We start from the raw sequence: 24,402 nt of genomic DNA, 5'->3' as shown, positions 1-24,402 counted from the left end.
TGTTTTGTTTTCAATTTCCTAGTTAACTGACCGTATACCTAGACACCTATTTGCTGCCATCTAGTGTAATAGATAGGTTGATTATGCATAGAATTCTGAACTCATTACATAGTTGAATGTCAGTACTCAAAATCATTCTTCAGCTCTAACCGGTTTGGCTCAGTGGATACAGTGTCAGCCTGCGGACTGAAAGGTCCCCAGTTCGATTCTGGTCAAGGGCATGTACCTTGGCTGCGGGCACATCCCCAGTAGAAGGTGTGCAGGAGGCAGCTGATCGATGTTTCTCTCTCATCGATGTTTCTAGCTCTCTATCTCTCTCCCTTCCTCTCTGTAAAAAATCAATAAAACGTATTTTTTTAAAAATCATTCTTCACGTTAGTGTGTTGTAAGTTTTGGAAGTGCCTAATCAGAGACCTGCTTTCCTTGCCACTGTGACCCTGCACATGACCGTAATATTGTCATAGACTCTAGGGCTCAGGATTGAGCCTCATTCACTCTATAAACATGACACGTGGAAATTTGGTAGAGCCTTCGAGGTCAGTAGATCTGAAATAAATACATAATAATCAAGAGTCATCCAACTTTGGTGATGATTTCACTTTATGGAAGCAGAAGGACACATTGCCTAACTTCTTATCAGCTGTGTGGCAATTCACTTCTCTTTTTTGGACATAATTTTCTTCATCTGTAAAATGAAATGGTGATGAGCAAGGTCGCTTCTAGAAAAAGAGTGTGTGATTGCATATAAACTATTTTCTCTTTGAAATTCCCAAGTCATGTTCCCAGAACCCTCTTTTATGTCTGCAATAAACGTTGCTTCTCGGGCTCTATGTGCTTATCTATCTTTGGGTATGGTTAGAAGTGAGAAGTTCTGACTTGGATGAGGGAAAGGCAAATGTGGACCGTGATTTTATTATTCTCTTTTTTCTTGAGCGTTGTCCAGTGGAATGTTGTCCACCATTGGAAAAATAGGTACTCACCAAGATGCATCTAGCCTCTTCTCTTAACTTACAATGGCAAACTTAGGAGTGTACTACCTGTTAGAAATTATCAACTTCCTCTACTGCACTTCCATTTTTTGTCTCTCCATTTCATATGCTAACTTCTCGATGAGGGTTATAGGTCTATTGTAACTCTTCCTTTTCTTTATACAGTTCTATATAGTTATTCCAGTGTATCCTAAAATGTTCCATTTTTCAGGTCATTTCATATGTGTAAATCTTATTTCCCCAACCAGACCGAACATTTCACAGAGGCAAGGACTGTTAGTTCTCGTTTCTATGAGGGGATCTGACATTGTTGTTTAGGGAATATGTATGGTTCTGATAATAAGTTATTTTCCTAATTTGCTTTACCATAATGAGGATAAAGCTTTTCCTATTTGCTTTACATAATGAGAGTAAAATGTGAAGTATAAGGTCATATCAAATCAGGTATAGGACATTCATCTCTAAGCCTGAGTGTTTGTGAGCTAACAGCTCATAGAAGCCAATACATCTCTGAACCTAATACCCCCAAAAAGGCGTCATGGCCATAAAGAGAAAACCCATATAAAACTGAGAGACAGCACAGCACATGGAGAAGAGTTTGGAAGCAAGAAAAATCTGGATTTAAATCTCAGCTTTACTACTTATTAATCAGTGTTTTGGCTAAAAATTATCAAGCTTTTCTAAAGTTGAGTTTCCTTATCTACACAATGAAGATTGTAATACTAGAGCATTCCTATAGAAGAGTTGTAAACTTTTAGAAATGAGAGGGCACACGGCAGAACTTAGCTCTGAGTGGTAGCTCAACCAGTGAGTTACAGAGAATGTTTGTGCATTGTTTAAGTAAAATGTTTTCACTTACCAACAGTAAAAATTCAATTTCCATGGAATCATGCAATATAAACATAATCAGAGCATCTATAATTGAGGTATTAAAGCGAGTGCTCCATGCCCATAGAGCAGAGGGTTATTTGCAATGTCAAGAGACATCTTGGTTGTCACACAGGGGGACAGAGGAGTGCTGCTGGCATCCAGTGGGTGGAGGCCAGGGATGATGTTGAAAATCCTAGAAGTACAGGCCCCTCAACAAAGAACTGTCTGGTCCAGAACATCAATAGTGTTGAGGTTAGAAACCTGTCTTAGGCCCTAACTGGTTTGGCTCAGTGGATAGAGCGTCAGCCTATGGACTGAAGGGTCCCAGGTTTGATTCCAGTCAAGGGCATGTACCTTGGTTGTGGGCACATCCCCCGTAGGGGGTGTGCAGGAGGCAGCTGATCGATGTTTCTCTCTCATCGATGTTTCTAACTCTCTATCCCACTCCCTTCCTCTCTGTAAAAAATCAATAAAATATATATTTTTTTAAAATTAAAAAAAAGAAACCTGCCTTAGAACCTTGGGAGTTCATTACTTCTGACCTAAATTTGTTTTGCACTTAACACTGGGTGCGAGAATAAGAAGGTAGCTTCCATTTTGGTGGATTAGGAAGATTTGCTAGTCCTAAATACCTTTCTAAGTGACCCATTCCAATTCTATAGATTCTCCTTGTGAGGCATGCCTGTAGGCTAAGACATTGCAATGTAGAAGGCCCTGTTAAATTTCAAACATTTCCATGGAGCACAATAGATGAAGTCAGGATCTACTAATCCATAAAAATTGGTGAGCTTTTTCTGTGTCATGCCGGTGTTGGTAGTTCTTTTTTGAAAACCATGTGCCAAGCACTTTGTATAAATAATCTGATTTGATGTCCAGCAACTATGAGGTATTTTGCTCTTATTGTACGCATGGGGAAACTGAGCCTAATACCCCAAAAAAGGCTTAGAAAAAATGTATGTAATATTTCTATCAAGGCACACATCTGGTGTTCAGACGTAAATCCAGCTTGCTCCCAAGCCTGTGCTCTTTCTACTATTTCACATTGCTCCTACCTACCAAGGGTCTAACATTGGGAAGAGGGCTATTCCACAGGCAGCAAGTGAGGAGAGGCAGTTTTAGAATATTAGGTGCTCTGCTCAGAAGGTCAGATTGGGTCTCCTGCTGAGTGTCTGTGAACTACATGAAAAACTGAGCTCTCTCAAGAGAGTGGACCAGGGGGATGGAGTCATTGAATCGGGGGTAAGCTCTATACTTTGGTATGTAATCTTCCACTGAATTTTCAGTAAAGTGAAGTATAGACCTACTAAAACAATAAGGTTATATTTAAGGGAAAATATTTATACTGTTTTTATTTTTCAATTTGAATTTAAATTAATTAAAATTGAATAAATTAAAAACTCAGTTCCTTGGTTGCACTAGCCCCCTTTCACATGCTTGACAGACACAGGAGGCTCGTGGCTACCTTACTGGATAGCACAGATATAAATTCCTGCTCCTCAGGCTGTGGTCACCAGAAGCAGCATCAACAGCATCTGGGAACTTATCGAAAGGGCAAATTCTCAGACCCTGCCTTTTACATCTGCATTTAAAAGATCCTCAAGTGAAGCTCTGCAGCACAGTGACGTTCAAGAAGCATCTCTCTAAAGCACACAGATCTCTCCAGCAGTGAGCTCCAGAAAGAGCAGATGAATGAAGAACTAGGAGGGCTTAGGAAATTTGCCGCAGGAGAGCCATGCCGGGGACTGCTAGGATGTGTTCTGTCGAGAAGCTGTTTGTTTCCCCGCAAAGGCAACCAGGGCTGTTCTATTGTGTGGACCCACACAGGGCCATCCTGGGGCTCAGAGTTGGCTCTGCTCCGGGGATCTGCAGGAGAGAATCTAACACTCACTTCCGTGACTCCCGCAATGAGGGCAGCTGCACTCTCACCGCCTTATACAGAGAACTGCAGCGTTCGAGCCCCTGAAACGCAGCTGTGAGCATATGTTTCTGCTCCACACAAGTGGGATTTAGGCTGGCCCTTCCTGGGGACCCAGGAAGATCACCCGCAAGAGGGGCTGTGCTGTCCACCACGCTGCCTCCCGAGAGCTAGCAGGACACCCCCCACTTCCTCATTATACGGGGTTTGGTCCAGCTCCCCACCCCCCCACCCCCGAGATTCGAGATTCGATGCTGCTGCCTGACCTCGCTAATCCTTATTTGGTTTGTTTTTCACAGGACTCGGCATTTGACGGGCCTTTCAGTGTACTATTTGCTTAAGAATTCATTGTACTTACCTAACAGAGAAGCTCATTGTTCTAATTCAGAGAACCTCAACCTTGGTTGTGCACCAGAGTTCCTTGGGGCATTTAAAACAGTACCAATGCCCAGGCATCACCCAATCTTTTTTTTTTTTACTCAATATATTGAGAATCATGTTACTTTTTTAAAGATATAATTAACATATAACACTGTGTAAACCATTGTCCAATCTAATTAAATTAGGTCTCTGGAAGGTAGTTGGTTCAAGATCCTCCGGGTGACTCTACGGTGTAGCTGGAGCTGAGAACAGCTGGTCCCATTAGAAAGAGTCCTTAGCTGGCAGTCAGAGCCTTACGTCCATGCCTCTCAATCTCTAATGTGTGTGCGGATCACCCGGGATCTTGTTAGAACGCACATCCTGGCTCAGGAGGCTATGAAGGTAAAGAAGCTGATGTGTCCAGGTGGCTTTTGGTCAGTGATCATCAGCATTTTCCATCACAGCAAACCGGATTGAGTTCATCCCCCTCTCCTTACTCCTCTGTGAAACCTTCCTCTGTCCCTCCACCCCCACTTCTTCTGACTCCCTAAAGCCCTTATCTTTCTGTGAACTTACTGTTAGCTATTCTCACAGGCCCGGGTGTCCTCTCAGGTGCCCGGTTACAGCTCTTCAAAGGCAGAATCCGCATTGCACATTATTTTTATAATTCCTACTGCACCCAAAAGTGTCTTACACATGATAGCTGCTGCATAAATGCTTCTTGATTAACTGAAACATGGAATGTCTGATGCGAACATCTCTTAAAAAAAAAAAAATCCAAAGGACCGAAAAATGGAAGGTGTTTTTCTTTGTTGAGCAGAGAAAAAGTTTGGACAGACAAGGAGGAGAGGAGGTTGGGGGTTCAGATTTTCCTGTTAGCTGTTTTCACTCTGGGTGGGAGAGTTGGGTGGACCATTAGTGAGAGAACCAGAACTCCAATTCCAGTTCAGACTCTGCCCATTCAGTGTGCTGCTTCTGAAAAGGTCATGGCCAAGAGGCCTCGGCAGTTCCCACTGGGACTCCAGAGAGCCCAGGTCGCCAGGGAAAGCATCAGGCAGCGTTCTAAATGTCCCTGAGAACCTCGTGGGGCCTGAGTCACTGCTGAGTCTCCTCCCGCCCAGGAACTTCTAGACTTGCAGCATGGTTTCTCAGGAACCACAGGGCAAGCCTTTGCGTGGGATTCTTTACATGTTAATACCAATATGTAAGGATACAGCGACCTCCTCCAGTTGTGTAGGACTCGGGCGTTGGTAGCCCTGACCATCTAGAGCACAGCCACAGAGAATCACCTGTGAACAGTGAGGGGCACGCTGTCACAGCACCACTTCACCCACTTCCGACGTTCCAGCCAGCACCGAAGGACTTGTCACCATCAGCCTGGGAAATGAGGATGGGTCTCAGATGTGACAATGTCCATCTCCAGCACTTCCCAGGTAACAACAGTCAACAAATCATTCACTGACCCTCACAGCTGACTGTGAGGATGGAAATAACAACAAACACAACAGTGCTTACTTTATACTGAGAGTAAGGCACTGTTCTGGGAGGTTGACATCTATTATTACCTTATTAATCTTCACAATAACCCTATGAGGTACTGTCATCATCCCCGCTTCACTGGTGAGGAAACTGAAGAGGCCAAGCATGTTGCCAAGATCGCACAGACGTAAGTGATGGAGGTGGGGCTGGAACCCAGGAGGCCAGCTCCCGAGTCTGTGCTCTCAGGTGTTACCAGTATCATCAAGTTATTTCCCGGTAACTTTCATCAACTGCCAAGGCAACTCTCAAGATGGAGAATTGTTATTATTATTAATAAACTACGGCACTCCAGGGAAAGAACTACTTGTGAATTAAGCAAAGCTGAAGTGAGAGCATGAGTCCCACCAGCAAAGCAGTGCAGCTACTTAGTGTGGGGTCAAGAAGAGGCCAGCCTCCCCTCTGCACACATACATCATAATTCAGTATAATAGTCCCTGGCCCCATGCAAAGCCATTAAAAAGGTCATGTGACATTTGACTTTTTTTAGTGATCAAAACAATCTTTAAATATATTTGCAGGGGCAAGTATTTCAAGAATAAGTTTTGGTTACCTGGAAACCACAGTCCTGTTGACCATGTCATAACGTGTGCCAGGTAAAGGGTGCAGTCTTGCCTGGCTCTGAAGGAGATGCACATTAATTTTCAACTTTCAGGGACACAGGAGAGCTTTGTGTGCAGTGTATCTCAAACTGAACATGGGGACCCATTAGGAAACCACTTTTCTGGGTCTTGAGCAGCAGTCTATCTAATAAAGAGGGGATATGCAAATTGACCGTCACAAAGATGGTGGCGCCCACAGCGGAGGCAGGGTTTCCGTAACACAAGATGGCTGCACCCACAGCAGAGGCCGAGTTCCCATAAGGAGTCTTAAGGAGCAATCAGCAGGGACCTGAGGCTGCATGGCGCTGGGCCAGGGCAGGGGACCTGAGCCTGCACCCCCTGCCCTGTGGAGCTTGACAGGGGACCTCAAGGTGCACCCCCTGCCCCGGAGCTGGGCCAGAGGACCTCACACTGCTCCCCCCAGGCCAGGGGACCTGAGGCTGCGCCCCCCCACCTGGGGCTTGACGGGGGTGGGGCCGGCCGGGTCTGAATCTCACCCAATGGGGGTGGGGCTGGCTGGGGCTGGGTCTCATGTGATTTTGAGGTGCCACGGGTGGCTGAGGGCTTGACTCTGGGTCCCGCAGTGTGCCCTAGACTCTGACAGGAGGAAGATTTTCATATACATTTTACTAATTTTCTTTCATCTCTGACACTTCTATTATAGAGAAAGGGCAAATAGCAATATTAAAATATTTCCTCTAATTAATCCCCTTTTAATGTGCACGAATTTCGTGCACCAGGCCACTAGTCATTTATAAACTGGAATAGAGTACATCCGAGTTCATTGCAGGTATGAAGAGTTAGCATATCTTGAGATAGTTTCTTTTTTGACATATCACGTAAGTAAATACGTGCATACTGGGTGGTGATTTCTTCCCGAGGGTCACTCTCAGACTTTGAAGGCTACGAGGGTTGTGGCTTCCATGAGACTCTGAAGTAAGACTGCCCGATGGCAATGAGCATTCTTGCTCTTGGTAACCTAGAACCGCAGGCCAGTTATTTGACTTCTGTTCTCAGTGCTCTCGTCTCTGAGATGGTGTGATAACAGTACCTACCTCATTCCTAGCTGTGAGAATGAAGGGAGTTAATACGTATGATGTGCAGAATGGTGCCTGGCACGTGGCACCCCTGAGTCTTAGCTGCTGTGACCATGTTATTAGTCCCCTTCCATCTGGTCCTTGCCTGAGAAAGGGGCTTGGAAAATCCGCTGTGCTGAATGCAGTGGCTTCTCTCCACCACGGCGGAACCACATGTCCACGTCCTCTCTCATCAGACCTTCCAGGATCGTGGCTATCTCTATGCTGTTGCTTTACCCAAGCGTAGAGGCTGTATACAAAGGTGTTGGTCGATCCCTGGTACATTTCAGCTACTCAGTCCCCAGAGATCTCGCCCAAAGCCTGTGCAGGCGAAGACCGGGGCGTGGACTGACCGCTGGGATCACCGCCTCTTGTTTATGGTTTGGGGAAGGAACACTGCAGTTTCTCCACACTTGGCCAGACCATGTGCTTGTGCAATCCTCAGAGCATATGAAAGCTATTTCCACTGACAGCGAGTATTTCCTCACTTTGGCTTACGTTCAGCAGTAAACCGCTTGATCCACATCGGGGTGACCGAGCTGCTGTGGCAACGCTTCCCAAACTGGCCCGAGATCGGCTGCCTTTGCAGATTTCTGAGCAGAACCCAGATCCACCCAAAAGGGGCCAGAAGTCGTCGGGCCCATGAGCTTCCTGCCTTTCTCTCATGACAATGTTTCCTCTTTCATGTTCCATGCACCTATAATCCCGTACTCTGCTCTGCTCTTGCCGTTTCTCTCCTCCTTTAGGATTAAAACCATGTTTCGAGTTTAGCTAGCTACCCTATGAAATTGTTTTTCTTAGGCTGTCTGACAAGTTGTAGTTCTTACTCACACGGAGACCCGTGGCTTTGTTTTCCTCCTTTCCCCAGCGTTTGCCACTGCTGCTCAGCTCAACAGGAAATGCTCACATGCTGTGCTGGCTGAGCTGCACTCTGGCCAGGAGGCACGGCTGTCCCTTCCAGCCCCTCCCCCCACGAGCCTGTGTGCAGGGGTGATCACAAGTGTGCAGATTTCTGAGCAGAACCCAGATCTGCTGGGTGACGTGGTGCGGCCGAGGTCCTCCGTGCGAGGGCAGGTGGCCGCTGAGGGTCACTCCCCACCCGAGCTCTGGAGAAGGTCAGCTCTGGAGAAGGTCAGCTCTGGAGAAGGTCAGCTCTGGAGAAGGTCGGGTTGGCCTTTCCCTCCAACCATCCCTTCCCCTTCAGCTGCTCCTCCTCTTCTTTCTGCCCGAAACAATGGCTTTGGAAGGTCACAGGCAGACAGTCTCAGAGGCAGGCCTAGCACCCAGATCTCTCCATTTGTAATGCAGTGGAGTTCCTCTTCTTTTTGAAAAAATAAAAAAACTATTATTCAATGACAGTTGACATTCAGTATTATTTTGTGTTGGTTTCAGGTGTACAGCATAGAGGTGAGGCAATCATATACTTGTCAAAGTCTTCACCCTGATATTTCCAGTACCGCCTGGCCCCATACATGGTGATTACAGTATTATTGGCTATATTCCTGGCGCTGTACTTGACATCCCCTGACTATTCTGTAACCACCAATCTGCACTTCTCAATCCCTTCCCCTTTTCACTCAGTCCCCCAGCCCCCGCCCCTCTGCATTTTCTCTTCTTACCTTTTGTGTGAAAGAACTGTCAGAAGGAAATACTCTCTCTCCTCAAACGTGCAGGCATTAAAATAGTTGTTTAAGTATGTTTTACTAATTACTGATTTTCTGGAAGGACCAAAAATTACCATTTTCAGTGCTTCAGCTATTAAGAAAAGGAATTTCTCCAGGTCATCTCTGTGTGACAGGTGTTGCCTAAGGAAACACGTTTTTCACCGTATTCATGTGTAACAGCTCCAATCACCCACTGGCTGAAGGATGCCCTGGGGGTATTAATGCCCATGAACTCAACTGCACCTGCACTTGGGCTGAGTCCTCACCTGACTTCTGAGAAACCTAGGCAGGCACCTGAAGTGTGCCCAGCCATGTGCAGTGGTGGCTGTGTGACATCCTGTGGGCAAAGAAATGGGACGTAGGGACCACAGCATCCATGACAGGGCCTTTTCTCTTTATATAGATTTTTAAATAAAAAGTCACTCACGGTTGCATTCTTTTTTAAAAGATTCAGCCAGTAAACTCACTAACTAGATGTCAGACTCTGAACAACTTATGCGTACATATGGGTCAATTCTATTTTGGGAAGTGGAGAATGCCTCCTCTATGTTAGGGTATTAGGTTAACTCTCTGCATCTGTGAAATCTGCAGCTATACACGGGTCAGAGGCACATCTGGGACAAAGCGATGTTGTATATCAGTTCTCATTGTTCTTCTGACTTCCATGGCCATTTTAGAGATGGTCAAGTTTTGGTTTGGTTTAGTTTGGTTTGGTGGTGTTTTTTGTTTTTGTTTTGTTTTGTTTTGGGGGTTTTTTGCTCCTTATCTGATTAGTCTGCAGTTCAACCCTAACCCTAACCCAGCCTGTCATTCTTGTCCAGGACAGCGGGGAGGCACACTCCACAGGATCTCAGAGGAGCCACCATGATAAGCAGCTGAATAACACACACTGTATCTTCTGGGCTCCCTCCCCTTCCCCAATCCCGTTCCCTCACTTCTAGTTCCTGGGGTCACCTCCCAAATAAACTTCCTATTCCAAAATCCTCATCTCTAGCCCTGGTTTCTTAAACAGGCCCTAGGAACTAATATCTGAAATAAGACAAAATGGTTTGTCTGTGGAATCAAGGGCTGACAGAGAAATAACTGAAAGCAACGCGCTCTGAAAGTGTGATTTAGAAAAACAGCCTTTCTAGGAGAAAGGATGCTTCCCCATCACTTTCGATGTGAGTGTCTTTGAGACCGTACATGACCCTCCTGGTTTCATGCTTTGCCTTTTCCTTTTATTCTGCAGACTCTTCCGGGAGGCCCCAGTTCACCAAGTGCCGTTCACCTGAACTAGAGACGTTTTCATGCTACTGGACAGACGGGGTGCATCACGGTTTCGGGAACCCAGGCGCCGTGCAGCTGTTTTACATTAGAAGGTGCCGCCTTCATGCCTTTCTGACTTTTATCTCCATAGATTTTCTGATTGAAGTGTGCTGAGTCCTGGACAGTGGAAGGAATTGAAATGGTTTCTTTAGATGCTCTAAACGTATTCACTCCTTTATTTAACAACTAGAGGCCCGGTGCACGACATTCGTGCACTCGGGGGGGTGGGGGGGGGAGGCGGGATATTCCCCCTCAGCCCTGCATGCGCCCTTGCGCAGTCCGGGAGCCCTTGGGGGATGTCCAACTTATGGCTTAGGCCTGCTCCCCATGGGCCTAAGCCATCAGTCGGACATCCTTAGTGCTGCCGTGGAGGCAGGAGAGGCTCCTGCCACCACCGCTGCACTCACCAGCCCAGCTTATGGCTGAGCAGCACCCACACACACACACACCGCTTTGGGAGCGCACTGACCACCAGGGGGCAGCTCCTGTGTTCAGCATTAAAGTTCTTGGTCTCATGGAGATTCCTCTTCAGTGAGGGAGGATAGACAATAAAACTTTGCAAAGTAAAATGGCAGCTGATACTATGGTTTATTAAGAAAAGTAAAGCCGGAAAGAAGACAGAGTGTCAGCACTGTGTGCAACTATATGCGTGTGCATGAGTGTGTGAGGGTGAATGTGTGAAAGTGTGAGTGTGCATGTGGGAGTGCAAGGTTGTGCATTAGTGTGTGAGGGTGAGGGTGTGAAAGTGTAAGTGTGCATGTGTGAGTGCATGAATGTGCATGAATGTACGTGAGTGTGAAAGTGTGGGTGAGTGTGTGTGAAAGTGTGTAAAGGGAGTTAGGGTGATCTTTTGAATGCGGAGGTGATAGGAGGTCTCTCTGATGTAGTGCATCATAGCAGAGACATAATAAACTGCGAGGGCCACGTGAATATCTGGGGGAAACTGCAAGTGCGAAGGCCCTGAGGCCGACTTGGCGGGAGGCAGCACAGGTGGTGCCAGGCGGCAGATGGGGGAGTGCTATGAGAAGGGGTGGAGGCCGAGCCAGGCCAGAATGTGACGAGGCTGTGGGCCAGGGGAGGGCTTTATTTTTCCTTGTCTATGGTGGGAACTCATGGGGGTTTCTTGAAAAGATATATGTGTTAAGTCTCAGTTTGGTTTCTACATAGAAAATTCTTAATTCAATAAGGGCCTGTAGTACTTTTCTACCTACTTTTGCCAGGAATCCTTTAAAATAACAGTGAAACAGATCTCTCAATACAATCACCACCCAAGTCATTTCTTTCTTACCCTTCACCTGACATTATTTCCAATACTACTTACTCTTAAGTTGTACTTTTATGCTTGCTTTTTAATATGGGGGCTCAAGCACTCTCTCGGCTCCTCTTTTCCACCCAAACCCAAGGAAGGCTTAAGCAAGATGCAAGGTTCGCAGGACCCTATCTCCATGGAGCAGCAGGGAGAGGGAAGGAAGGTGCCGTGAGCAGTTAAGGACGTGAGCTCAGGGCCAACAGCTGCGTTGCGGCCTGGCTCTGGCCTTCGCTCACCAAGTGATGCGGGCAGATGGGTCAGTCTGTCCAAGCTCAGCTGCCTCGTTTGCAAAGCGGAGCTAATGGGCCTTGCCTCATGGCTTCTGATGGGGGTTTTATTAGCTAACACGTGAAAAGCACTTAGCACAGTGCTTGGCACATGATGAGGATGCAATACATGATAGCTGCCTATTATACTGTGTACAATCCGTGGTGGCTGCCTATTTTTATTACTGTGGCATAATAACAATTTAAAATAATAGTGATGTAAAATTACAATTCTGGGCTACAAAATTGATTTTGATTCTTTACAATTGTTTGTGACTTTTCGTATCCTATAAGAACATGTTTAATGCAGAGCTGGGGTGCTTCGTTTGCAAATAAGATATACAAGGCCTGGCCTTACCTACCTCCCAGGTGTGAGAGTGGTCTCTTGGATGTCTCCCCAAAGGGCTCACAAAGATGAGATGGTTGGGTACCAAATGCTCTTTTTTTGTTTCTTTTGTTAATGCTGCCACTGCAGAGAGAGAAGAGCCAGTAACCAAAGCTGATTTGTATTCGGGACGAGGAAGCGAAAATGTTTGGTAACACTTTTCAGTATCTGTGGGTTGTGTTCAGAGAAGAGAGAGGGATTTCAGAGGCTCCATTTCAGGCTTTCGCTTCAGCACCGCAGAGAGCCAGCTCAGTTAAAACTAAGCCAGTTATTCGTAAGCCAGGACAGTTAACTACACGAACGGGGAAGAGCGGACGTGGGCCCACTTTATGAAAATGGGTTTCACCAGCCTGGGATTCACCAAATTTGAACCTGAACTAAAAGGCTGATCCCCAGGGGTGAAGCCTTCACACATGCATGTTTGTCCCTCCCCCTCCGTGGCAGGGCCCATCCCCTGGCCTCCGGGCTCCTCCGCGCAGCCAGGCCCCTCGGCATCCCTCATCCCAGCCCAGGCTCTGTGCCAGCAGGAAGCCACTGAAAGTGGACCAGGTGGAGGGGAGATCTCCAACATACGCAGAAGGACGCCATTAGTTTGGGCCGCAGTGGAGTTTGGGGCCCCAGGGGGGGAAATGATCACCTCCTCAAACCCCCTAAGCACAACCTTGTGATTACTGCCCATTTAAACTGGTTAAAGTCAGCATTTTGTGTTTTTCCTATAAAAATATAATTATTTTTAATATCTCAGCCAAAATAGCATAAGCCCCACCCGGTTTATCTGGGAACCGAAGGGTCGGGAGGGTTAGGACTAGCTGCTCCGATGAGGGAACAGATGAGTAGCAGGACAACAGCCGTGCACCCTGACTCTTGTCACTGTCTCTCAGAAGTCAGTTCCCAGGCAGCTCCTGGATCCACAGACTCATGATTCCCCATCCCTGACACACAAATAAAGCGGCGACATGATTTCACCCAGAACCAGAGCAGGGGAGGGGCCTGGCCTTGGTACTACCAGTAAGGGCCAAGGGAACCTAAACATGTGAGCTGTCTGTCAACAGGACAGAGCCAGGCAGCTGGCACCCACCTCCCCAGGTGAGCCGGAGGAGGGCAGCCCATCCAGGCCAGTCTCTGTCCCCCTGTGATGGAGACAGTGCCACATTCAGCCTCTGTGCTTGGAGGGGACTCGACAGGCACCGCCAAAGGCGGCTCTGAGTCCAGCAGAGATGCTGTGCCCTCCGCTCCTCAAGGAAGTGGGCATGTGAAGACCCAGTCCCCAAGGCTGTATCCTTCCACCTCTACCATCCCCCCTCCATCATATCCTGGCCTTTTAAAAAGAAGTTTTCTTGCCCGGCTGGGTGTGGCTCAGTGGTTGATCATTGACCTATGAACCAGGTTCAAATCCCTGTCAGGGCACATGCCCAAGTTGTGGGATCAATCTCCAGAAGGTGGCATGTAGGAGGCAGCCAATCAATAATTCTCTCTCACCATTGATGTTTCTATCTCACTCTCTCCCTTCCTCTCTGAAATTAATAAAAATATACTTTTTAAAAAATAAAAGTAAGTTTCTCTCCCATGCCAGGTGGGACATGTTGCTTTCCTGTCTTTTTCTAAGGAAAAGGTTACATTTTAAGCTTAAAGCACATGCTCTGTATGTAATGAAAACAGTTGCCCTTAAAATGTAAGTGATGTTTTATTTCTTTTCCAGTTGATTACCTGTAGATGGAAAGCATTTCTTCTGCTCTTTCTTCTGATTGGTATTGATCTCTCTAGTCCTCACTCCTGTCTCACGATTTAGGCTGGGAGTAAGAGGAGAGAGTAGCTGTGTAGACTCTCACCCCAGTGAAGGCAGGCGGCAGAGTGCCTATTTTGTGAGTCCATTTGGTTTTTTGTCTAAATGTAATCATTTAAAAATAAATGTTAAATATTTCTTTAAAGCAAAATTCAACTTGGGTTCATGAGGGCGGGGGTTGGGAGCTGTGTTTGGAAGAGCCTCCTGACCCATCATGCTTCAGTTGTACGTGCTTTGGAGCTAATGGATTTGGGGTCATCTAAAGAGGGTTTGAGGTCCATGGGGGCAGGGGCCTGGCATGCCAACGTTGAGAAGCTGTGGAACACACAGAGCTAACCTCTCTAGATCAAATCCAGACCTGGCAAGCAGTGGCCCACATCTTTAGGACATTTTAGTACCAACTTTAATACTATGGGTATGCTAAATGCATTTTTTTATCCCTTCTGCCAGTGTATGGAAGCCTCATTCCCTGGGCTCTCTTGTTAAACCGTTCCCTTTCATGTACTATTATTTTCAGTTTTAAGCTCAAGATACAATAAACCGTATTACAGTTCAATGACCCACCTAGTCCTAATTTTTAAAAATCTTTTTCCTACTATAAATGCACACATACATACATGACTTATCCTTGCTTCTACCCACATTTTTCCCATCAGGACTGAGTCTTCCTCTCATCCAAGGGTTTGCAACTTTTAAGAAACTCAACCAGAATTTAAGTGATAGTTCCCTCTCTGGGACCCTGGTGTTTCTGCCATTTGAATTCCAAGTTCTTTCAACAGCTGATGAGCAGCTGTCCCAAGGACCTCCTGATATTGCACAAGTTTCCTCCTGGTGCCAACAGACCAGCCTGAGAAACAGCTGGAAAGGAGGAAGGCTGTGTCTTCCCCAGGCGCCTCATTCCTTCCCCCCAGGCCCTGCCTTCCCCACAGTGCCACCCCCACCCCCACCCCTGGTAGAGCTCACAGACCTCCAGTCTGGCCTGCCAGCCCCCACACCTGGGGCTGCACGGGGCCACTCCTATTGCCCATTTCCTCTGCCACAGATTCCCTGATTCTATGACTCCTTGATTCATAAACCCTCTTCTCAAGTGGATAGCCTAGTGAAGAATAAACCAATAAGGACTCACTCCACCCAACTAGCATTTCTAATTTAATAAAGTATTTCCCAGTTATTCCATTGCCTCCTGCGCCCCTCACTACATTCAGTCTCATACTTCTTTCCCTAAATGCCTTTGACCACCCTGCTCCCTCCTTTCCTTTCCCTATTGCCATCTATTAAACTTTCCCCATCCTTCAAGGTTGCTAAGAAACACCACCTCCACCTTGAAGCCTTCCGTGAACAACCAGAGCAATCATTCCCTCTTCTGAACTCTTAGGGAGCCTAATGAGCACTTACCCCCACTCCTTTATAATACAGTTTTTAATCATATCCCTGAGGCAAGAGTAACTCCTTAGGCACATATGACTCTCCCATATGCCCAGCACAATGTTCTATATATAATCAATGCTTACTAAATATCAATGGAATGAATGCAGGAGACCAAAAGAGTACTGAGATAGTCATTCATTTCTAGTTCTTTCTCCAACCTAAAGGTAGAGACTGAATCTTATGAATTATCACATCCGCACAGTGCTAATGCTGGATGTAATTAATGCTTATATGGTGCTTGTCTAGTAGGGCCCCAAAGATGGCATGCTGGGTTCAGTCAGCCAGGCAGACAGATGGGACTTGGGAGAGCAGTGTCGCATCCTGTCACATGTTTGCACTATTCCCGCTGCGGGAGACGAGTCTGAGCGGTGCTTTGATTGCTCTGCATTTTTGTTCAGGTCCCCATGGCAGCAGACCAGGGAATTTCCTTTCCCAAAACTCTGACTTTTGTCTGCAGTGAACTTCCTGGCATCTCTTTTCCATTCAATACATGCCCTGCTGTGGTTTGCAGTCATCTGGGTAAACGGTGCTCTCTGCAGAGTGGGGCAGAGATGAATAACTCCATGGTGGAATGCAAATGGTGAAGACCCAGCTTCCTTATTAACTCAGTGTTCTCCGTGTGTCCATCTGTCCTCCGTGCTTTGTCCTGTTGTTCATTTGTTTGTTTTCATCTGATCCAAGGTCTAGGAAAAGAGGAACTTGCTTGTGGAGAAACCAAAAAAAAGGAACTCATAAGGAAATACATTGATTCCTTTCAGCCCATGTTTGTTTCCCCTTTTTTTTTTTCTATATTCTGTCATTAAATGTCAATTGCTAGTTACAAAATGGAAAAGAAAAATGCTTTTCTGGGTTTGGAAAGACTTTTAGATTTCTGGGTTCATGCCTTCTGTCTCTTTCAGGGGTGGGGGAGAAGAGGCTAGGATTTCATATTCTGTGCATATCACTGGAATGTCCTGCATGTTTGAAATGTTCTCATGGCTCTTCTTCATATAATTAAGGGGGAAATCACAAGTATGGGAAGGAGTTCAAGGCATCAGGAAAACTCTCCCAAGCATAGGACATCCATGGGGAGGTAGACACGGGACACAGTGGTCCAGAGAAGGGTGGTAACCGATTTTCCACCTCAAGGTCACCTGCACCTGAGTGTTACTCAGCCTGGAGAATGCCATCCATGTGCCCTGGTTCCTTCCACCAGGAGTTGGAGAAACACCCAGGATTAAGGACTCACAGTTCTCTGGGAATCTCTACAGTTTGGCAGTTGGTTAACTGTCTGTTGTGTTTTAATGAAGGACATTTTTCAACCTCCCTAAGCCTCAGAACTCTCCTTTGTAGAATGAGGATAATAAACCACCTACCAATGAGTCACTTGGCTTAGGACCTGGCAGGTCACATGCAGTCAGTGAGTAAGTGTTCTTACTATTGGCAGAAGTACCAAACGGCCCCTGATCCTTCTGCAGACCCTGACGGTGCCTACGAATATGATACATCTTGGAAATTATGTCACTAAAGTACTTGCTCATAAATATTTGTGTTCCCGTTCATTGAATCTGATTGTCATTCACTTCGCTTTGACTTGAGCTATAGCATGGTTTTGGAACAATTCATCCTTTTTTACCCTCCATTTCAGGAACACTCAAGAATGGACTCAAGAATGGAAAGAATGCCCTGATTACGTCTCTGCGGGAGAAAACAGCTGTTACTTTAACACATCGTATACCTCCATCTGGGTGCCCTACTGCATCAAGCTCACTAACAATGGTGGTACTGTGGATCAAAAGTGCTTCTCTGTTGAGGAAATAGGTAAATCACAGGTTTGTGTTTCATTTGACATGGCTTTAGATTAAGTACCCGCTAGGTCTACAACGCCCAAGTGTATCTGTGTAGGAAGACCTTGTCCCTGTGCCCGACAGGTGGATGGAGGTCTACTTGACCGAGCATGAGATCAGCTGCTGAACAAGAAGGAAAGGGCAGGGGGGACTTAAGTTGTCTCTGCTGTAAAAGAATCTGGCAGCAAGTGTTGAAAAGGGAAGAATGGGAAGCTTCCTTGAGGAGGTCTTTAAGCTGGATTGGATTGTGTGCCACTGCAGGGGGCAAGCTCAATGTACTCTTAAGATTCCCTCTCTCTTAATCATTCAATATGATTATTATATTCATATCTACTGATATAGCTTGGCCTTCATCTCTTCCATTGCTCTAATAAGTGCCTAGATTTTCTTTTAACACAAAGCACAGTAACTCAGGAGTTTTACATTTACAAAACAGCCCAAGTTCATTTAAAGACATATTTATAAAATCTCCAGACAAACATTGGAGATAATCAGCACAGTGAACTAAGCTGCAGACAGACTATCCCTTGCCCATCATGTGGACACGGGGGAAATGCAGCAAAAGAACACAAGCAGCTATAATTGGGATGTTTAAACTATAGTAGTATAAACAGCTAAGTAGAAAAAAATCAAAGAAGGACTTTGAGTAGCTGACATCGGTGCCTCAAATCTATCCAAAAAAGCTCATCTGTTGCAGCTTCTCTCGGATGGGCTGTTCTTGTCTGGTTTCCCAGGCATCAGCAAACGGAAAGAGACAGAGAGAAAGTGGCTAGAAGCTGCAGACAAAAACAAGTAGATCTGATAGCCTGACTTTAGGGAGAAGATTAAGAAAACAAGCAGAAAAGAGAACCCAACTGCATAGGTTAGAGAGACTACTGAGTATATGTCCTAACACGCATAAGTGTAGCTATTGAGTGGCTAAGTGGGTAGTAGTAAGAATCCTGGGTCAAGACCCATGTCCTGACCCTGTGTCTGCCAGTTGCCAGTCCCACTCTTTTACCTGGCTGACGTCATTGAGTGCCAGCCATGAGCCGGGCACTAATTGGGCACTATGCCCAGGTGTGGTGGCTACAGAATAAATAACATACAGTCAAGTCAGAGAGTCAGGTGTGCTGACAAATAATTGCGATAAGTAATAAATAACTGCCATAGTGGGTGCTGGACTCCGGGTGTGTGGGACACATAGCCAGCCAAGGTGGGAGCCAGAGGTGCGAATGGTTGACTGAGGAAGGGCTGCACAGAGATAGTGACAGTTCAGTTGCTCCTTAAAGCATGAGTGGGAGTTGCCAGGTGTACAAGATGGACAGTGTCTTCCAACAAGTACTACATTCCAAAAGTGACAAATAGCACAGAAATTTCAAAGACTCAGGAGCAGAGAAATCACCAGTGATCTTGTGTGCCTCACAAAGGAATTTGAACTTTATCTTACTGCCAAGGGGCACATTTGAGGATGTTTAAGCAGGGACATGACTAAGGATAGTAATAGCTAACACTTCCAAAGCATTTATCATGATTCAGATCTAATAACCATGGGAGATAGGTTCTTTTCTTTAAATCTTTTAAATATATTTTATTGATTTTTTACAGAGAGGAAGGGAGAGGGATAGAGAGTTAGAAACATTGATGAGAGAGAAACATCGATCAGCTGCCTCCTGCACACCCTCTACCGAGGATGTGCCCGAAACCAAGGTACATGCCCTTGACCGGAATCAAACCTGGGACCCTTGAGTCCACAGGCCGATGCTCTATCCACTGAGCCAAACCGGTTAGGGCAGGAGATAGGTTCTTATCATCCCCATTTTACAGATGATGAAACTGAGGCTCAGAGTGTTAAAAGACTAGCCCTGGGTCAATTTGGGGATGTGTGCAGTCTCAGGTGCCTTTTAAACATCTCAGAGGAGTGAGTTAGCAGGTATGGCACGTGGAAGTATAGAGAGAGGTCAGGAGAGGTCGCCGAGCCTTCTCAACAGGGTCCGTTCATCTTCTATTTAAAGTAGGGAAATTTTAAAGATGTCACATGAGTAATATGTTTTAGAAACTCTCCCATGAAAAACCTGTTTTATAGTTCAGTCACTTATAAGGTTAAGCTTTGGTTATCAGAACATCAGTCCCCAACAAATCCAGAAAAGAAGGGTATTACTGTCAGTATGTGGCATATGTAGCTTAGCTGTTTTGCATATCACTCTAATTTAATTTCCCAAGTGTAGTCATGATTAGTCAAATTTGGACTTTCTCAATTTATTTTTTAAAGTGGTGCTCACTCCACAGTGGCCGATAGCAACCTCCTTCACAGGCAATGTTTCTGCTTTGGTTGAAAGAAGAGCTCCCCGCTTTGGCCACCAAATGTTAACAGCCAGTAAGCGCTCCTCGCGGGGTATACTGGTGTTTGTAGGCTTATCTCTGATCAACCCTGGGGACCCAGACATTGCCACATCCCAGGTGACCTCCATATCATAGAAAAGAAAGTAAATTTCACTCCGTGTCTGGTACTGAGCCCCAAATAGCAACAATTTATTGGGGACTATCTAGAGCAGGGGTGGGGAACATCCGGCCCGTGGGCCTTATAAGGTCCTCGAAATCATTTGGCCTGGCCCTGCCACGGAAGTAGGGGGTGAGTTCATTAAATGTTTGGCCAAATATAGCAGGCTAATTTTTAAGTTGATAATTTTGTAGGGCCCGCGAATGATGTTATAAATACCCAAATGGCCCTTGGCAGAATAAAGGTTCCCCACCCCTGATCTAGAATGTACATTTAGATAGAGTTCCTGGCTTTAGAATCCATCTTTCTCTTCGACCTTTGGGAAATGGTGGTCTTTGTGGTGCTAATAGGCGAAGTGCAGCAGATCTACCCGAGAATGTGCAGTTGGTAGAAACCAAGCAAAACACTGTTGCCAGTTGTTCACATGGGTTCAGTGAAGGAAAACACGGCAGCGTCACCACCTGAGAGAGCCGTGCAGTGCCTGCCTCCTTAGGTCTGGGGAAATGATCGCATGTGGCTGGGAAGACGAGCCAAGGAGCACTGGCTGAGTGTTGGGAAGGACTGTGCTGGTGGCAACACAGAAAGGAGTGAAGCAAGGTCCTTGCCCCAGGTCCTGAACAGTTTGGAGGAAAAAAGACTCCTCTACCCCGGGTTCCTAATACAGCCACGTGTTTCAATGCCAGGTCTTTCTGACTCTGTTCCTTAGGTAGAATGAATCCCTTTGCCAACTCCCAAAGCATTAATTCTATCAGAGCTCAAAGAAATGCAAAACCCAGACGATCTTTAAGAAAAGTTATCGTTCAGACTTTGAACTCGAAAAGGACTTTTATAGGGGATTTTTAGAGTTACACACAGATCACCCTTAAGAAAAAAATGGTGCTCTCTAATAAAGTGAGAATAGACTGATAGGACTATTAGAAGAATTGAGAGTATGAATAATGAAATGTGTAAAGTAACGTGGTCTCTTCAGAAGAAAGCATTCTGTCACTACACAGCTGTGTACTAACTCTCCATTGAAACACACAGTACAACCAGATCCACCCATCAGCCTCAACTGGACTTTGCTGAACACCAGCCTGACGGGGATTCACGCGGATATCCAGGTGAGATGGGAGCCACCATCCAACGCCGATGTTCAGAAAGGCTGGATCGTCCTGGAGTACGAGCTGCAATACAAAGAGATAAATGAGACCCAGTGGAAAATGGTAAGATATCATTACAAATCACACTGGAAACCTTTTGAATTGGCTTCCTTTTATTTCAACACCCCCTCTCGTGGATATGTGTCCTTTTGACCTAGTACCACATGTCGATGCTATATGCTGCATCATTTCTTACTGGAGGAAAATAATCAGAAAAAATATCATCTTGAGGTCCTGTCCAACAGCATGGAGCTTCTATGGAAGCCTCTGGAAGGAAAAGGATACTATGTCCCCAGTCATCCTTGCTGTCCAGTTTAACTTTAGAACAAACTTGTATACTCTAGCCACTTAGCTGTCTTTGGGGATGTGGCTAAACATGGGAAGGGTCATGATCAAGGTCAACAGTGAGCTATGGCTAAATATTCTCCCATGATGTTAGTTGCTACTCCTCCTCACAAGAGCTCCGTTAAATTAAGTTCTTAAGTGACTCCAGGAGGGAAACGGAGGGAGGGAATGTGCCCTTTAGAGGCTTCAGAAGGATATTTGGTTAAATACCTCAGAGGACAATCACGCTAAGAGGTTTTTAAGTCTTCAAGGAGCATGGTGCTGGTTGACCTCTGAACTCCTCACTTCCTTGCCAAGCGTGTGGGAACCGGGCACTTAGATAAATTCCGCATGGCACACAGCACGAAGAAAAACAGGATTATCATGCTGTTCCCAATATAACTAATTCTAAATCAGTCTAACCACAGCCACAGCCCCGGCCAAGTCCAGTGGTTTCTGGCCGGGCATCAGTCATGCCCAGCGGCTGGCACAGCCTCACTGCCGACTCTTCAGACACCGGGCCCTGTCCATTCAGTGAACTGCTGAAGAAGCGGCTGGTTTTGTCACCGGGGGGAAGCTAAATTTGGAGCAGCTTTGAGCAGTTTAATATTGGGCTTTGAGGTTCTGTTTTCGGCATCGTTTTAATTTAGATATCCATTCTGTAACTTGGCGTAAAAAAAAAAGCCTGGTTGGATGCTGAGTCAAACGAGACTTTGTGAATCCAAGCTCATCAAACACGTAGCCAGCCACCAGGGATTGAAATAACCACTGTACTCGGGGCACGGTGCCAGGTACCCCAGGGCAGCCGATCTCAAAGCAGGAACTGTAGACCCTGGAGGGTCCCTGAGACCCTTTCAGCGAGTCCGCAAGGTCAAGACCACTTTCATAATAATACTAAAATGTTAATTCTTTTTTTTTTCCACTGTGGTGAGATTTGCCCTGATAGTACAAAAGCAATGGTGGGGAAACTGAGGCCGCCTGAGCACCAAGCATGGCAGTAAGACCGACCCGTGCTGCTGGTCAACCCTGGGAGCACTCACAGGGAGGGGAGGGAGGGAGCCAGTTGCACACAAGAGCACCCTTGATGAGGCTTTGACAATTATCAATTTTGTCCCAGCTTTTTAATATTCTGTGTGCCACGTGGAAGTCCGCGTAAAGCACGCTCACTGCCTACGCGGTGCTGATGGTTGCCTTGAGAAAAAGCACTTACCCAGCCGGGCTGCCAGCGGAACTCGCTGATTCTATAGGGACCGTGGTTTGGAGCGCCAGTTTTACCTGGAAGAACGACTGCTAGACTGGTAGATGTGAGTTGGCAAATACTTGGCAAACGTTTCTTGAAAAAAGAACCAAGTAAGCTCATCACTTTAAGAAAAACAATTGGCAGTGTTTGTTGCCAATGAAAAATCTGAGCTCGCGAGGGAAAATCGGAGTTTTGGAAAGCCTCCTTGTACAACCATGAACTTGCTAGCTTCCTGTCTTTGAAGACACTCCTCATGAGATGAATGGTGATACCGTTAGCAAAAGTGACTTTTTGTATTGCATAATAAAATGTGTGTACATTTAGAAAATCTGCATAACTCAGGGAACCAGTCTTTTCCAAATGATCAGTACGTGATGTAATGAAAATCACGCATGGGGAAATGGTCCATTCAAAGTATCAGAGGGAATGGTGGATGCTAACGGAACAGCGTACAGAAGATCCACGGATATGGTTTCCGATTCCACACCGTAGCTAACCTTTAAGAAAATACCACTTGCTGAGTTTGGGTGTTGGTGTTAAAGAATATCCACAATTATCTGAAAAGCCTATTAAAATACCCTTCCTTTTCCTCAGTTTTGATCATGCTTGTCAACCAAAACAACACATCCTAACAGGTTTAGTTAGAAGCAGATGTAAAAATACAGCCATCTTCTACTAAGCAGATTTGCAAAAATGTAAAACAATGGCATCCTTTTCACTATAATCGTATTGTTTGGGAAAGTACAATAATTTTTATGAAAATATGTTACCATAAAATCAATTTATTATTTTAATTTTAAAATTAGCACATTTTAATTTCTCAGTTTTCATTTCTAATATGGTAAATAATGATAGTATAACCCAAATCAACCAGATCTTTACGATTCACAATAATTTTTGAAGAGTGTCAAAGAATCCTGAGACTAAAAAGCTTGGCAATCTAAAAACAGATGTACATCAGAACATTAGAACTCATTCATTTTCTAATCATACTTTCAAGCCTGAAAGACCCGGGCACGTAGTCATGTCTCAGCCGCAGCACAAGTAGGCAGCTTACATCGTGAGCTCTGAGCTAGGTGCATGGGAGCCTGGGACTCAGTCAGTGATGCTCGGAGCTGCCTCCCAACAAGGCCTCATCACACTCTTCATTGTACCCTGCTCAACGTCACATTAGATAGTTCCAAGGGGTCAGTTAATGTTTGCTTACCTTCTATGAGTGAAGTTACATATTCAAAGTATTTGTAAGGTTGGTCATTTGCAAGGGTCTCAGATAAAGTGGTCGTGAATATCAAGGGTCTATTCATAAGAATCGCCCTCTCTCTGGAAGAAACTCGCAGTCAAATGGGTTATGAGCACGAATGTCCTAAGGTAAAAAGAGGAGAGGTTTGTAAGTAGAAGGGAAAGAGGCTAGTGTTTGTGGCTTAGATCGGGAATTCATGTTACCACTTGGCAATGTTGAATTTGGAATTGCTGTGTCTTTTTTTTTTTTGGTAATTAAATGCATTTTTAATATGAAAGTAATACTAATGACCATGTAGTTGCTTACACTGTTTACCTGCTAAACAAGTTAAGAATTGGTGGTTTCCTTCCAGGACTTAATGAGTGGCATAGAATTATCTACAGCGTATGGGCCATCCCTTGCTCACCCACTGTATGCCTAAAGATAATGAAGGCATTGTTTGCCCCCAGAGAATTTGCAGTCTAATATAGAAATCTGAGCAGGAAAACTCCAGAAGTAATATATGATGTGTATTATCTGGCAGGGTGGTAGGGAAAGTGCCAGGAAAGACTCCTTAGAATGTCAGCAATGCTTGCACTTAGGCTTGGCCAAGAATGGGCGTTCCCTCGCAGGCAGGTGGCGGAGTTCCGTGTGGCAGTGGGAGCTGTGTGAGCAGGTGGG

The 24,402-nt window shown here is 45.7% G+C and overlaps 1 protein-coding gene across 3 annotated transcripts in view; it reads left to right on the top strand.

The window, feature by feature from the left end:
• Positions 1 to 24,402, top strand: part of GHR (growth hormone receptor) — a 210,738-nt gene that overhangs the window by 174,534 nt on the left and 11,802 nt on the right. For all 3 annotated transcript variants that reach the window (XM_079791668.1, XM_079791669.1, XM_079791670.1), the window contains exons 4-6: positions 10,244 to 10,373; positions 17,119 to 17,291; positions 20,823 to 21,001. In XM_079791668.1, coding sequence (XP_079647794.1) covers positions 10,244 to 10,373; positions 17,119 to 17,291; positions 20,823 to 21,001 — 482 coding nt within the window. The remainder of the gene's footprint in view (positions 1 to 10,243; positions 10,374 to 17,118; positions 17,292 to 20,822; positions 21,002 to 24,402) is intronic.

The sequence above is a fragment of the Cnephaeus nilssonii genome, assembly GCF_951640355.1.
Source record: "Cnephaeus nilssonii genome assembly, chromosome: 2".
In the NCBI taxonomy this organism is placed as follows: Eukaryota; Metazoa; Chordata; class Mammalia; order Chiroptera; family Vespertilionidae; genus Cnephaeus; species Cnephaeus nilssonii.
The sequence above is the reverse complement of the archived record's forward strand: the minus strand, read 5'-3'. Positions and strand labels throughout refer to the sequence as shown.